General features: G+C 43.1%; 2 protein-coding genes across 2 annotated transcripts; one reads left to right on the top strand and one right to left on the bottom strand.

Annotated features, from left to right (window-relative positions):
* Positions 1 to 1,265: 1,265 nt before the first annotated feature.
* Positions 1,266 to 2,303, bottom strand: mia (MIA SH3 domain containing). Its single transcript, XM_062989171.1, has 4 exons — positions 2,177 to 2,303; positions 1,663 to 1,796; positions 1,430 to 1,540; positions 1,266 to 1,323 (listed from the first exon to the last, which is right to left on the bottom strand). The coding sequence occupies exons 1-4, from the start codon at positions 2,301 to 2,303 to the stop codon at positions 1,300 to 1,302; spliced, it is 396 nt and encodes a 131-aa protein (XP_062845241.1). The 3' UTR covers positions 1,266 to 1,299.
* Positions 2,304 to 6,129: 3,826 nt separating this feature from the next.
* Positions 6,130 to 11,979, top strand: bicdl2 (BICD family like cargo adaptor 2). Its single transcript, XM_062989051.1, has 9 exons — positions 6,130 to 6,384; positions 6,479 to 6,694; positions 7,412 to 7,528; positions 8,472 to 8,618; positions 9,154 to 9,300; positions 9,844 to 9,918; positions 10,010 to 10,092; positions 10,979 to 11,093; positions 11,705 to 11,979. The coding sequence occupies exons 1-9, from the start codon at positions 6,130 to 6,132 to the stop codon at positions 11,873 to 11,875; spliced, it is 1,326 nt and encodes a 441-aa protein (XP_062845121.1). The 3' UTR covers positions 11,876 to 11,979.
* Positions 11,980 to 12,287: the final 308 nt, after the last annotated feature.

A 12,287-nucleotide genomic window follows, 5' to 3' on the forward strand; every position in this document is an offset into this window, starting at 1 on the left:
TCCTGGTCAGGGTCACAGTGGGTCCGGTTTCACCAGAATCCTCTGACAGATAGAAACTTATAGCTTGTTGTTATAGCAAAAGTCTGAGGCGATGTTTAAACAGTACACTAGATGGCGCCGTTTCTTCAATTATTTTTACTATTAATTTTATTCTGTTTACGGTCGCGGTGGGTCCATAGGACCCATGTTGCTTTAGTCTACGGCATTTAAAAAATGTCTGTTTTATCTACCGAAATATCTTTAAAAGCTCGACTTGTTTTCCAGATTGCTGTTTTTTTTAATATTCCCAGTCCCTTTAAGACCACCCTTCAGAGGGGTGATGATCACTTCAGTATCACAACCATAACACCTGGCATAAAACAGCAAAAATCATTTTTGTATGGTAAAAATACACTACATTTTACTTTCTAAACCTCTTATTCATATACATATACACACAGAATTCCAGACGTTTTAGCAGCAGCTGGAGTTTATTGGATATGAAGCGATATATACATCATCATTGATGTTTTACCTTATAAGCAGTGTTTTTGTAAATATATTCTCTCTTCAGAACTTAAAAAAAAATGGGACAACACCAATCAGGCTAATCCAGTGTTTGTTCTTTTAATTATTCCATTTTTCCACTTATATGGTCATCAGAGGAATTATTGACCATTCACTGGTGGTTTTAAATCTTGTTCTTTACACACAAAGATTTCTCTCTTTGGATTTTCTGAATCTTTTAATAATTTCTGCACTGTAGAGGCTGAAATGCCAAAAATCCCTGCCAGTCACTCACATTATTAGAACCATTATTTCTAAACTTATGAATTATTTACTGATATATTTAGCTTCTACCCATTCGAAGTGACTTGAATACAGTTCAAACAGTTAAGGGACCCGACAGTGGTAACTCAGCAATGGTGGAGCTTGACCTGGCAACCTCCTGATTACCACTCCAGTACTTTAACTGCCTGATTTACAAATAGATTTACAAATACTTTAATCATTTTCTTTGTAATGCTGCCTGGTCAAAAATGGATTTACAAACCACCGCTCTCTGTTTTATTAGAGTACATACTGTCCAAACTTTTCTAGAATTGAGGTTCGTACCCACAAAAATGAAGCCTTTTCTCAGGATAATCATGGAATATAAGTGTTTGGTTTGTTTAAGAGAGTGTTTATATAATTTATATCTGTTAAAATAACAAAACTGTGTGGAACTGCATGCTACAGTATAGTAACAGATTTGATTAAGTGCAAAGAAAGAAATAAAGCAGAATCCACAGAATCCAGTCTTTGAAAGATGTCGGCGTCTCAGTGACAGTAAAAATCCCATTTCTGAAAAGATAAAAGTAGATTAGAAAAGAGTTCTCAACTAAAACAATCCTATCCCATGTACCTTCAAGTATTCCAAAAATAATACCAAAAATCTTGAGACACTCACGGTTGTTTTGACCTCGACCTCTGCAGGCATTAAAGCATGGGTCTCTTCAACAACGCTGCTGGGAAAATGTCCAATCCGGGCCTCCTGATCACTATAGTACGACCCCTGGACCTAAAAAAAATCCAAATCACACATGATCCATTATAATAGACTTACCAACTACAACCAACTACTTTATGACAAAAATGTACATCAATATGTTTCTAAAAACAGATATAAATACTATAACTTACACTGCCAGCCCAAAAGAGGTTGCCCTGGTCCTTCAGCATAGCGTAGACGTAGACGAGCTGGCCTTGTTGGATGGGAATAAAGCGACAGTCCTGGGGATAATAATCCTGCAAAGCTCTAGCGATGAGGATGGGATCTGGAGACGAAGGTCTCGCAATCAGACAATGATTCAACTTATTTCAGTGTATAATTAAAATTCAGGTGCAGGTATAGATTCAGTTACTAAAAATATATAAAACTAGATATTCTTGAATGCTTTTATTAATCTGTATCAAATTTTATACATCAGAGCTTTTTTTAAGAATATGAGCAAATTTACCTCCAGAGATGAATTTGGTTATTCATTATCAACATGCAACATATATATATATATATATATATATATATATATTTATAATTAAAGAAAATTCATATATAATCAAATTTTGCACTCTCTGCACTCTCCATGAATAAAACAATCAGTCAAAACAGACGTCCAGTTACATCTACACACCACCACACAGACATGTTACTCACGACTGCAGTCTTCATCAGCGCACTTCTTCTTGTTGGACAGTTTGGGCATCTGCCTGCCAGCCCGTGTGTGGACCGGCAGCAGGACACACAGAACCAAGAGCAGAATCCAGTTCATACAGCATCCCATCATTCCTGTTTCACCTACTTCACTGGGGCAGTTCAGTCTAAGAGGGGTTTGAGGGCAAAGATCCAGGCGGAGGAGGGAATCCGGTTAAAGCCCTGCCCTCACTCCACCCCACGACCACTGCCAACGCTCTGGAAATGAGAGTTCTTCTACAAAAAAAATGTCTGGAAAAGTAAACACCCCCTTCCTAAAAAAAATAAATCCACCTTAGTATTGCATATTTCTCACACAATCTACACTACTGGGTAGATTCACCTCTGTTCCTCCAAGTTTCTTGAAGGCAATAGCTCTCGCTTTGGTTCGGTGCAGTCCTAGCTGTAGAATTGTTCTTGTAAGTATTTTTCAGGTTCATATTATTAAATGTTACACCTCAGGACGTCACGATGGCACAGCAGCACAGTGGGTAGCGTAGGTGCCACACAGCAAAATGAATCCTGGATAGATTCACACCTGTTCCACCAAGTGTCTCTGAGATAATAGATCTCGCTTTGGTTCGGTGCAGTCCTAGCTGTGGAATTGTCTTTGTAACTGTTTATCAAGTTAATATTATTAAACGTTACACCTCTGGATGTCATGATGGCACAGCAGGTAGCATGGGTGCCAGACAGCAACATGGATCCTGGATAGATTCACCACTGTTCCACTAAGTTTCTTGGAAATAATAGCTCTCACTTTGGTTCGGTGCAGCCCTAGTTGTATGTCTTTGAGGCAAATATTATTAATCATGTAATCAATTCTGTCTTTGCCTAAAGTACTAGGTGGCGCATTGGCTCAGCAGGTAGCGTAGGTGTCACATGGCAACGTGGATCCTGAGGACCTGGGTACGATCCTCACTTCCAGTTTCTGCTTCCACCATCCAGCAACGCCCCCCATTCCCGAAACGTCCAAAACCATTCGAGGGGTGAATGGATTGCTCCTTGGTGTGAAAAGTGATCTGAGTGTGAGATACCCTTTGATGGATTGACACCCTGTAAAATAAGTAAATTAACCGATGACCTGAAGTACTCTTTAAGTGGATTAAATATTTATAAATCATGTATTTAAGTTCAGGGGTTCTTGTGATTACGCGGTTCCTTCTGAGAAAAACATGTTTGAGGTAAAAAAGAAAAACAGGAAGCACCGAGGCGAGTTCCACAGGCTCCTGATTGTGTGTTAAGACCCGACCCCAGCACTCACAAACACTCACGCTACTGTTTCTGCTGCTCCCTTAACACCCAGCCATGGATTCTGGACGCTACGCCAAGGACCAAACAGCCACCTTCACACAGGACAGAAAATAAACACGCTGCATTCCTGATGTAGGAACTCTGGCTGCTCTGGTGTGTTTTCGAAACTGTTTTAAAAGTTTATTAATATAAATGTTAATTATGAACTAATTAAGGCCATTTAATAATCGCACACATTCCATTTACACCTGGGACAAAATGTATCGGCTGAATGATAAGGATGCTTCAAACAAGACAACAACAGAGATCAAATTCGGCTCTTTATTTATTTATTTTGGTTATTTTTAATAACCACTTAACTCTGGTTGGGGTCATAATTGGTCGCCACTGGACTAGTAATCAAAAGGTTGCCGGTTCAAGCCCCACCACTGCCAGATTGCTACTGTTGGGCCCTTGAGCAAAGCTCTTGACCCTCAATTGCTTAGACATATGCTACTTAAAAGGCGCCTGCTAAATGTCGAAAATGTAAAAGACTACGATAAAGTGGTGGTAAAACAGGCAGTGAATGAATGGCATATGGGCAAAGAGAAGTTTCATGCTATGTACTCAGGATCTTGCCACAACACTGCACTTTTGACCCTAACTGTACACCCAGGTGAGGGTACAGTTCAGTTCACACCAGTTAACCAGTAATCTCAGTAATTAACCACATTGCTGGGCGTGAACCGGGCGCGCTGGCGCTATTCATTGCTGAACTGGGTTGGTTTCATTACCTGCAGTCTCACCTGAGAGAAGCTTTTGTTATTTATCTTCCCACCACAACCAGTTTCAGACCCACCCATCTGGGTGAGGTCATCACCAGTGGGCGGGGCCAGTTCTGTGTGTTACCTGCAGAAGTTTGGCTCCAAGGAAACTACAGGTGCCTCCCTGGTGGACTACATGACAGGAGCCGAGCAGGAACTCGTCAGGTGAGACAAACAGCAGGTAGAGACTGATTTATTTTTTAAATAAAGAAAGTTTTTTATTTATTTGGGTTCATTTGAACATTTTAAAACCACAAAGATGTAAAGAATCTGTGCAAAGTTTGCATTGTTATGATCATGAATCTGTGTAGGAGAGGGACTTGAATGATCTGATTGGTTTTGTTGATACATGAATTGTTTTCTGGTGGATCTGGTGAGCTGGATTTTATTCCCAGGCTACAGATTTTAGTCCCAGGCTACAGGTGGATGTACGTATAGGGTAGATATGCTATCTTCTACCCAGACTGCTTCCTTGACACTAAACTGAAGAGGAAACATTTTCAACAGCACTGATGAGCAGGTGTTTTAATAGCTTTTAAGCTAAGCTAAGCCTTGACAAGTTGTGTAAGACTGACTAGCTTGCCACAAAACCAGTCCGGCAGACCTTAGTGCAGACTTGAATGAGTGCTGGAATGTGGGAAACACTGCAGCTCTTGTTAGTTTGATCCTCCACACAGTTCTGTTCACAAAGGAAGGTCAGGAACAACAACAGAAACAACTGACTTTTAGCTTTAGTCATTTCCAATTTCCCACTACACTGGCAGAGGAGAGTCGCAGGCTAGCACACATCACTGTTGAAGTGTGGAGCCGCTTCTTTTTACCAGCCAGTAGCAGATTTCTACAGGTACTTTTCAGTGTCTAATGCACCTGACCGTTCCAGAGACCAGAGACCAGAGACTCAAACCTGGATTTCTGCAGTGTGAACCGCTGCACCACCTAAACACGCTAATGTACATTTTCATTCCTTGTTTTCTGTGATTGGGGGCAAAGTCTGTCTTTCTATCAGAATAAAAATATACAATCGGTCAGAATTGGGACATGTAGGCTCAAACCACACTAGCAAAATCCCCTGACAGTGCCACCACACCTTGCTTGCTGTCTGAAGGTCAGTCCAGTTAACCAATGCTCACTTATAATGTTGGGCTTATAAAGTCATTCCATTATTACGAAGCTCCCCCATTAATTGGTGGCTTAAGTAGTGTCCACTCCTCTGGAAGAGCTTTCTATTTGACTGTGGGAATTTGTGCCCATCCAGCCAAAAGAGCAGTTGTCACTATTTACTGTTCCATGATACTTTTGATATCTAGACCTCCGTGTTCCCTCACTTCAGTGCAAACGCCTCGTGCTATTAGCCAGGGTCCTTACAAAGCACTTAAGACCCCGTCCCTTTTTGTAGTCCCATCTTTTCCCACCCAGCAGACTTTAGTGGCCAATTTTTTTCTCCTGCAGGCACTGCCAATTGTGCCCACTGGGGGCGCCCAGCCGACCAGTAGCAGACCTGAGATTTAAACTCCATGTAGTGTAGGTGTTCTGGGGACACTGTCCACAGTCAGAAGAGCTTTCTTGCGCAATCGCTAAGGGTTTAAAAGCTAAAAGCTTAGCTGAAGCTTGGCTTCATTTCAGAAAACCCTCAATAAAGATTTACAAAGACGTTTCAATCACTTACTTACTACCTGTTGTGTGTGTGTTTTGTTCCAGAATTGTATCCACTTGCTACCAAATACAAAATGAAAACATCACCATTAACCATCGAGAGCTGAAGATAATGAACGATAGACGTCTTCTGACACTAAATCGACTGGATACATCCAAGAAGCCCCCAGAAAGAAGCAGCCCAGCTCGAACCCACAGGAATCCCTAATGATCTCGACACGGAAAGAGAGCATAACCTCTCCCAGCCTAGAGGACTCGTTCTTCCCCTTCTCCTCGTCGACCCCGTCCTCCAGGCGTCGCATCATGTGTAGAACGGACGACCTGGTGGAGTCACCCGAGGTTGACAGCAGCCCCAGCATGCTGGAGAAGGACCTGATCTTGGCTGCTGAGGTGGGCCAGGCTCTTCTGGAAAGGAATGAGGAACTGGAGGCTCAGATGGAGCAGATGAGGAGAGACGTGGAGGTACAGAATCATCCAGTGAAAGTTAGTGACTTTTGATGAATTACCCAATTTATCCCCCAAATAACCCCCCAATTTTGGTTCGTCTTTCTTTCAGGCCTTGCAGCAGGAGAAGCACATCCTTCAGAGGCGGCTGGAGGTAAAAGAACTGGAGGCGGGGCAGCGGGAGGCGGAGCTACAGGCTGACATCACCCTGTTACGTAAGCAGCTGGACCAGAACCACCACCAGGGTCGTGACCGTCGTCGGGAAGAGAACGAACAGCTGACGCAACTCTCCAGCCACAACCAGAAGCTAGTGGAGCAGTTAGCGGAGGTGACTATCGGAAGTCGGTAGTGGGGGGTGTTGGAGCCTATCCCAGCTCTCAATGGGTGCCAGTCCATCGCAGGGCAGACACAAACACATTCACATCTAAGGGCAATTTTGGTAGCTCCAGTTAACTGGACTGGACTGCTCATCTTTGGACTGTGGGTGGAAACCAGAGCTCCTGGAGGAAACCCACACGGACACTGGGATAACATGTAAACTTCACCCAGCTGGGAATCAAACCCAGGACCTTCTTGATGTGAGGCAACAATGCTACCCACCGAGCCACCATGCCACCCCTCCAGTAATACTGGGTGTGCTCCTTTGGTATGACCAAGGTTGCCATTTTAATTTAATAGCAAGGTTGTGGAAACCAGTACAAATAGAGTCAGCATCATGTGTAGTGTTGCCTATCTTTTGACATTATTTTCCCAAGGTTTGGTGCTGTTTAAGGTCACTAAAAGCATCATCTGTTGGCTCAAGTGCCTCTTATAAATCAAGTAAAACCCACACCCGGATGGCACGGCTGGGCAAGTCCCGGGTAGACACCGGAGCTCACCCAATCTCACTGGACCGCATCGATCTCCTGTCAGTGAATGACTTCTGTTTTTGTGACGCTGTAATGCAAGATGACGTTGCAGAAGAATGCAGAAATACAGGATTTTTATCTTCAGTCTAAAGTGACAGTGTCCAATTTTGTTATTTTTTTGCGTCTGTGCCCCTCAGGCGGTAACTTTAGAGCACTCTCTACGTCTGGAGCTGAGAGCCCTTCAAGAGGAGATGGAGGACACCAGTTTCACCCGGTCTATAAGCTCGGCTCGGCTCGACAGCCTTCAGGCAGAGGTACAGACGGTGTCTCAGAGGTCTCAGTCTCATTATGAACAGTGTTGTGCGATCATTTCCCTGCACTAGAACTGTCAGAAATATGTAGACACCTGACCATGCGCTTGTTGGACGAGCCATTCCAAAACCACAGTCGTTAATTTAATTTAAATGTGCAGGCTACTGTACGTCCATTAAACTAAAGTCAACAAATCGTGTCTTTATGGTTCTTACTTAGTCCACAGGGAAACAGCCTTGCTAAAACATCTTGCTGGGGATAGTGGTAGCTCAGTGTTAAACATACTGGCCTGGTAATCGGATGGCTGCTGGTTCAAGCCCCAACATCACCAGGTCGTCACTGTTAGGCCATTGAGAAAAGCTCTTCAGCCGTAATTGCTTGTATTGTATTAATTCGTAATTGTAAGTCATATTGGATAGATGCCGTAAGAACCATCCCAAATCTCTTGCCTTATTTAATATAATAGATTTTATACACCTGTTTGCCATGGGTGTGTCCACATATTTCCGTCTTGTAGTACTTCAGCATTGAAAGCTGTGCACATAAGTGCTCAGGTGGCACACCAGAGCTTACATCTCGAATTCATAAGTTCAAATCTCAGCTCTGCTACCGACAGGCTGGGCGCCTACACGGACAGTGATTGGCTCGTCCATCAGAAAGGATGCTGGAGGTGATTCCTCATAACTGATGCAATTACGACCTCTACTGGCTGATCGATGGTAACTGCACAGAGACGGGGGATAACGGGGATCAGTGCGTGACTCTTCATGGGCGACACTGAGCCCCGTGTGAACTCGCAGGTGCTCTTCTCGGTCAGAAATTGAAGTCAGCAGAAGTAGAAAGGACGGATATGACTAGATTGAGAGGAAAATTGTGGGGAAATAAGCTAAGGACATGAAATTATGACATCATAACGTTAAAATGCACTATGTTATGATGCAACAGAATCGGGTCCTACAAGAGCGCTGCTCCAACATGGACCAGCGGCTGAACTCGGCGCAGGACGACAACGACAAACTGCGCGTGGAGAGAGACCGACTGAGAGAGAGAGCCGCTGAGCTCCAAGATGTTGTCAAAGAAAAGGAAAACGAGGTAAGAGGCACAGAAAAGAGGGACGTGACCAAATTAGAGATGCAAATCATCGTCCCATAACTCATTATTACTGTCTGCTTGACGTCTGTAGTTTACAAATGAGAGAATTCTCCAACTTGAAACCTCCTTTTATTTAAAAGCACCTTTTTAAAAAAAAAAATACAATTGTGGCACATTAATCCTACATTATGATGCATCCTCCAGCATGCTTTACAGTCTAAATGTGTTTTTGTTGTATCATTCTGCTCCAAAAAAACAACAAAACACCATACCTATGTCTTGGTGTTTTGCTGTTACCCTCTTATTTTTTCTCATCGTTAAGCACAGTATGTTGTGCTTTTGGTGTAATCTTTACAAGACGCCCCGAGTATGTAGAGTAGCTGCTGTTTATAGTTGTCGCACTCGTTTGGGTTGGACATGCCAGTGATTAAGCTTGAAGAAAACATGTTAGCATTCCTGACCGGTGAGTAAAGTAAACGAAGGCTTGGCTAGTTCTGAAGTGAACTGAAGTAAACACTTTCTGGTCTGTTCACAGCTGGATCAGCAGCAAAGTGAGTCGTTTCAGTTGCGCACCATGAACCACAACCTTCAGCAAAAGGTCCAGGCTCTGGGGGAGGAGGCCAGTCTCGGGGAGACCACGAGCTTCCCCCTGTCGCTCCAGAACGAACTCCAGCAGTCCCAGGTAATGTGACAGTGTTCAGAAATGTAATACAAGCACTCTATCGAAACAGTACCACTACATTTTACCTACCAAGAATTATTTATTAATTCAGGAAGCACTAATGAGGTGCAGTCTTATTTAAATAAGGTAAATGCACTATTAAATAATGTGATAAATGCAGGATTATACTGAAACCCTGGTTCCTATAGTCGCTTACTGTTAATGGAAACGTCAAAAGTATTAATATTTAGTCTTTATTTTAGTTTGTGAGCTGGTGTGGTGTAATTGTAGGAGCCACGCTGCTGGTAACTACAGCGCCTGAGATCCGGGGGGTTTCAATTCCAGGCTGGACTCACAAATATTGAAGGCCCATGGTGGAACTTAAAAGTAGCAATTAAAGGGACACATATTGGTGTCCCCCTTGTGTCGGTCCTAAGCCCGGATCAATAGGAGGGTCGCTAACTTTGTCTTTCAATGTTGGGAAATGTAAATGTACATGAATTAAAGCCTGTGGTTTTCAATTAATGCCCGTTGACTCACCATTGATCCGTTTCGATCCACCAGGCCAAAGAAAGCATCCTCGCCCATTCTGCTGTCCTGCAAGACAGAGAGGAAGAAGTCCAGAGGCTAAAAGAAGAGGTCGGTCCATGTTTGCATCGTATTTCTGTTATAAAATCAGTGCTATGTTTCACCCCTCATGTGGTATCTTTTGTTTACTGCATTCTTAAAGCTGGAGACCAGCAAGGCTGAACTGGAAGCCCTGAGAGAGGAACTGATGCCATTCCGCGACACTCCTAACAAGCCAACATACAGGTAATACAATTATCTTATAGAAAGTACATTAATTTGCAGACACTGATGGGTAAAACGTGACGGTAATGGGTACTGGATGTTAAATCTTGGTCAGATGGTTGTTGCTCGTAGTTCTGATCAACTTAACAACCTGAGTGAGTATCTCCAAAACAGCAAGGGGTGGTGACAGGGAGCAGTGTTGAGTACCGCAACCTGCCGACAGATTGTTGGGCGCCCAAGACTCATTGATGCCAAAGGACATAAAGGCTATATTGTCTGGTCCAGACCAGTAGACGAGTCACTGTTGCTTAAATTGCAGATCATTTTAAGACTGGCGATGAAGTGAATGTGTCACAACACAGTGGATCGAACCCTTCTGTGTGGGGCTGCGTAGTCACAGGGAAGTCAAAATGCCAGTGCTAACTCCTACCCACTGTCGGAAGCACCTACATTGGACTGAACATCAGAGCAGTGGAAGAATGTTGGCGTTTTTTACCAAGATTATGTTGAGGGCATTTTGTTTATCCATGGAATAGATGCACCAGGATGCACTGTACGCAACCGCCTGACAACATAAAGTTAAAGAACTATTTTGTCCATATTGCGTAGCTTGAATAGAATGACGTTTTTGCTATCCAGGCCTGTAGGTGTGTTTAGGATAAAAATCAGTCTCATGCGTCATGACTGTGCTCTGATCAATGCCTCTATCTGATATTTCATCTTCAATGCCTTGTACAGACCAGCATGACTTCACTTTGTACTGAAATGTTAAGAAAATAAGTCCATAAGCTTCTATTTTGAAACAGCAGTGGTTAAGACCAAGCTCTTCGTACCTCCCGTAAATCAGGGCGGGACCTTGCTTCAAGAATTTCACCCACTGATTGTTCTTGCTGTGTTGTTTCCTCAGCGCTTTAGAAGAGGAGATTATTTCGGTGCGGCAGGAACGTGATATGCTCAACCAGCAGCTCCTCAACACCATCAGACACAAGGTGGCGCTCCGCCAGGAGGTCGAATCATGGCAGGTGGGTGAAACGTGTCTGGAATCTAGTATTTAAATCATTATTTTATTTTTTATTGACAAATGACCACATGACCACATGCTCATTGATTTACTCAATCCACCATCTGCATGTTTTTGGGAGGAAAATCTAATCAAAATTTTGCAAAGCTTTAAAATAAACAATTAAAATTAAGAACCACATAATTACACATTAAAACAATCTAAACTAGAGAAAAGGGACAGAAGTATTAGAACATCCCTTTAGGCAACAATTTAGGGAAGGCCCGTTTTTCCTCCAGCTTGACTGACTGTACCCCTGGGCACAAAGCACGAAAGTGGCCTGCACAGCACAGAGCCCTGACTGAGCAGCTCTGGAATGAACCGGAACATCAATAGAGGGTTTCTTAACCGACCAAACAGGCACAGATTCCCACAGACATATTTCAAAGTCTCATGAGAAGCCTCTCAAAAGAGCGGCTGTTGTTCTAGCTAAAAGGATCACATAGAGGTCATTCTATTTCAATACTGAACAGCTCTGGGATGAACCGGAACATCAGTTGAGGCTTTCTTAACCAACCAAACAGGCACAGATTCCCACAGACATACTATAAACATGTGTTTTGTGTTTTGCAGGAGGACATGCGGCTGGTGATATCTCAGCAGGTGAAGCTACAAGTCCGAGAGAAGGAAACCGAGCAGGCCGGATCGCCTCTGCAGAGGAGCGGCCGCACCAGCAGATCATTCCGGTTACCCAGAGAAGACGGCAAGAAGAGCTTCTTCTCCTCTCTGTTCGGTGGGGAATGAAAGACCAACTGAAAAGGACCTGAAAGAACTGCGGAAATTATTTTATTACTAGGTGTAAATGTCCAGATGTGTAAATATGATTGTGTAAACTAAACGTGTTGAATTACGGTGTGGAATTTGTTCATATTTATTTTGTCCTGATACAAAACATTTCTAGAAAATAACTTTATTAATAAATGCACTTGTATAAACTTGAAACCTGATTCTATTCTTTATTAACAGTAAAATAGTTGTATTTTTCCCATATTTATCAGCCATTTTTTCCTGATCAGGGTCGTGGTGGATGTGGGTGCACCAGGAAACTGATAAAAAGCACAGCAATCCGTAGCAGGGCTTTGGTCATCCTCATCAGACGTAGCCAATCGTGTCTGTGTAAACATGAAGTTCCGGGTGATATCAGGGCTGAGATTCG

The sequence above is a fragment of the Trichomycterus rosablanca genome, chromosome 26, assembly GCF_030014385.1.
Source record: "Trichomycterus rosablanca isolate fTriRos1 chromosome 26, fTriRos1.hap1, whole genome shotgun sequence".
Classification (NCBI taxonomy): Eukaryota; Metazoa; Chordata; class Actinopteri; order Siluriformes; family Trichomycteridae; genus Trichomycterus; species Trichomycterus rosablanca.

Coding starts and splice junctions, on each gene's coding strand:
- mia (XM_062989171.1), bottom strand. CDS start 2,303: ATGGGATGCTGTATGAACTGGATTCTGCTCTTGGTTCTGTGTGTCCTG. Junction 1,797..2,176: donor CGCTGATGAAGACTGCAGTC/GTGAGTAACATG, acceptor CTTCGTCTCCAG/ATCCCATCCTCATCGCTAGA. Junction 1,324..1,429: donor AGGTCGAGGTCAAAACAACC/GTGAGTGTCTCA, acceptor TTATCTTTTCAG/AAATGGGATTTTTACTGTCA.
- bicdl2 (XM_062989051.1), top strand. CDS start 6,130: ATGATCTCGACACGGAAAGAGAGCATAACCTCTCCCAGCCTAGAGGAC. Junction 7,529..8,471: donor TCGACAGCCTTCAGGCAGAG/GTACAGACGGTG, acceptor ATGATGCAACAG/AATCGGGTCCTACAAGAGCG. Junction 9,301..9,843: donor ACGAACTCCAGCAGTCCCAG/GTAATGTGACAG, acceptor TCGATCCACCAG/GCCAAAGAAAGCATCCTCGC.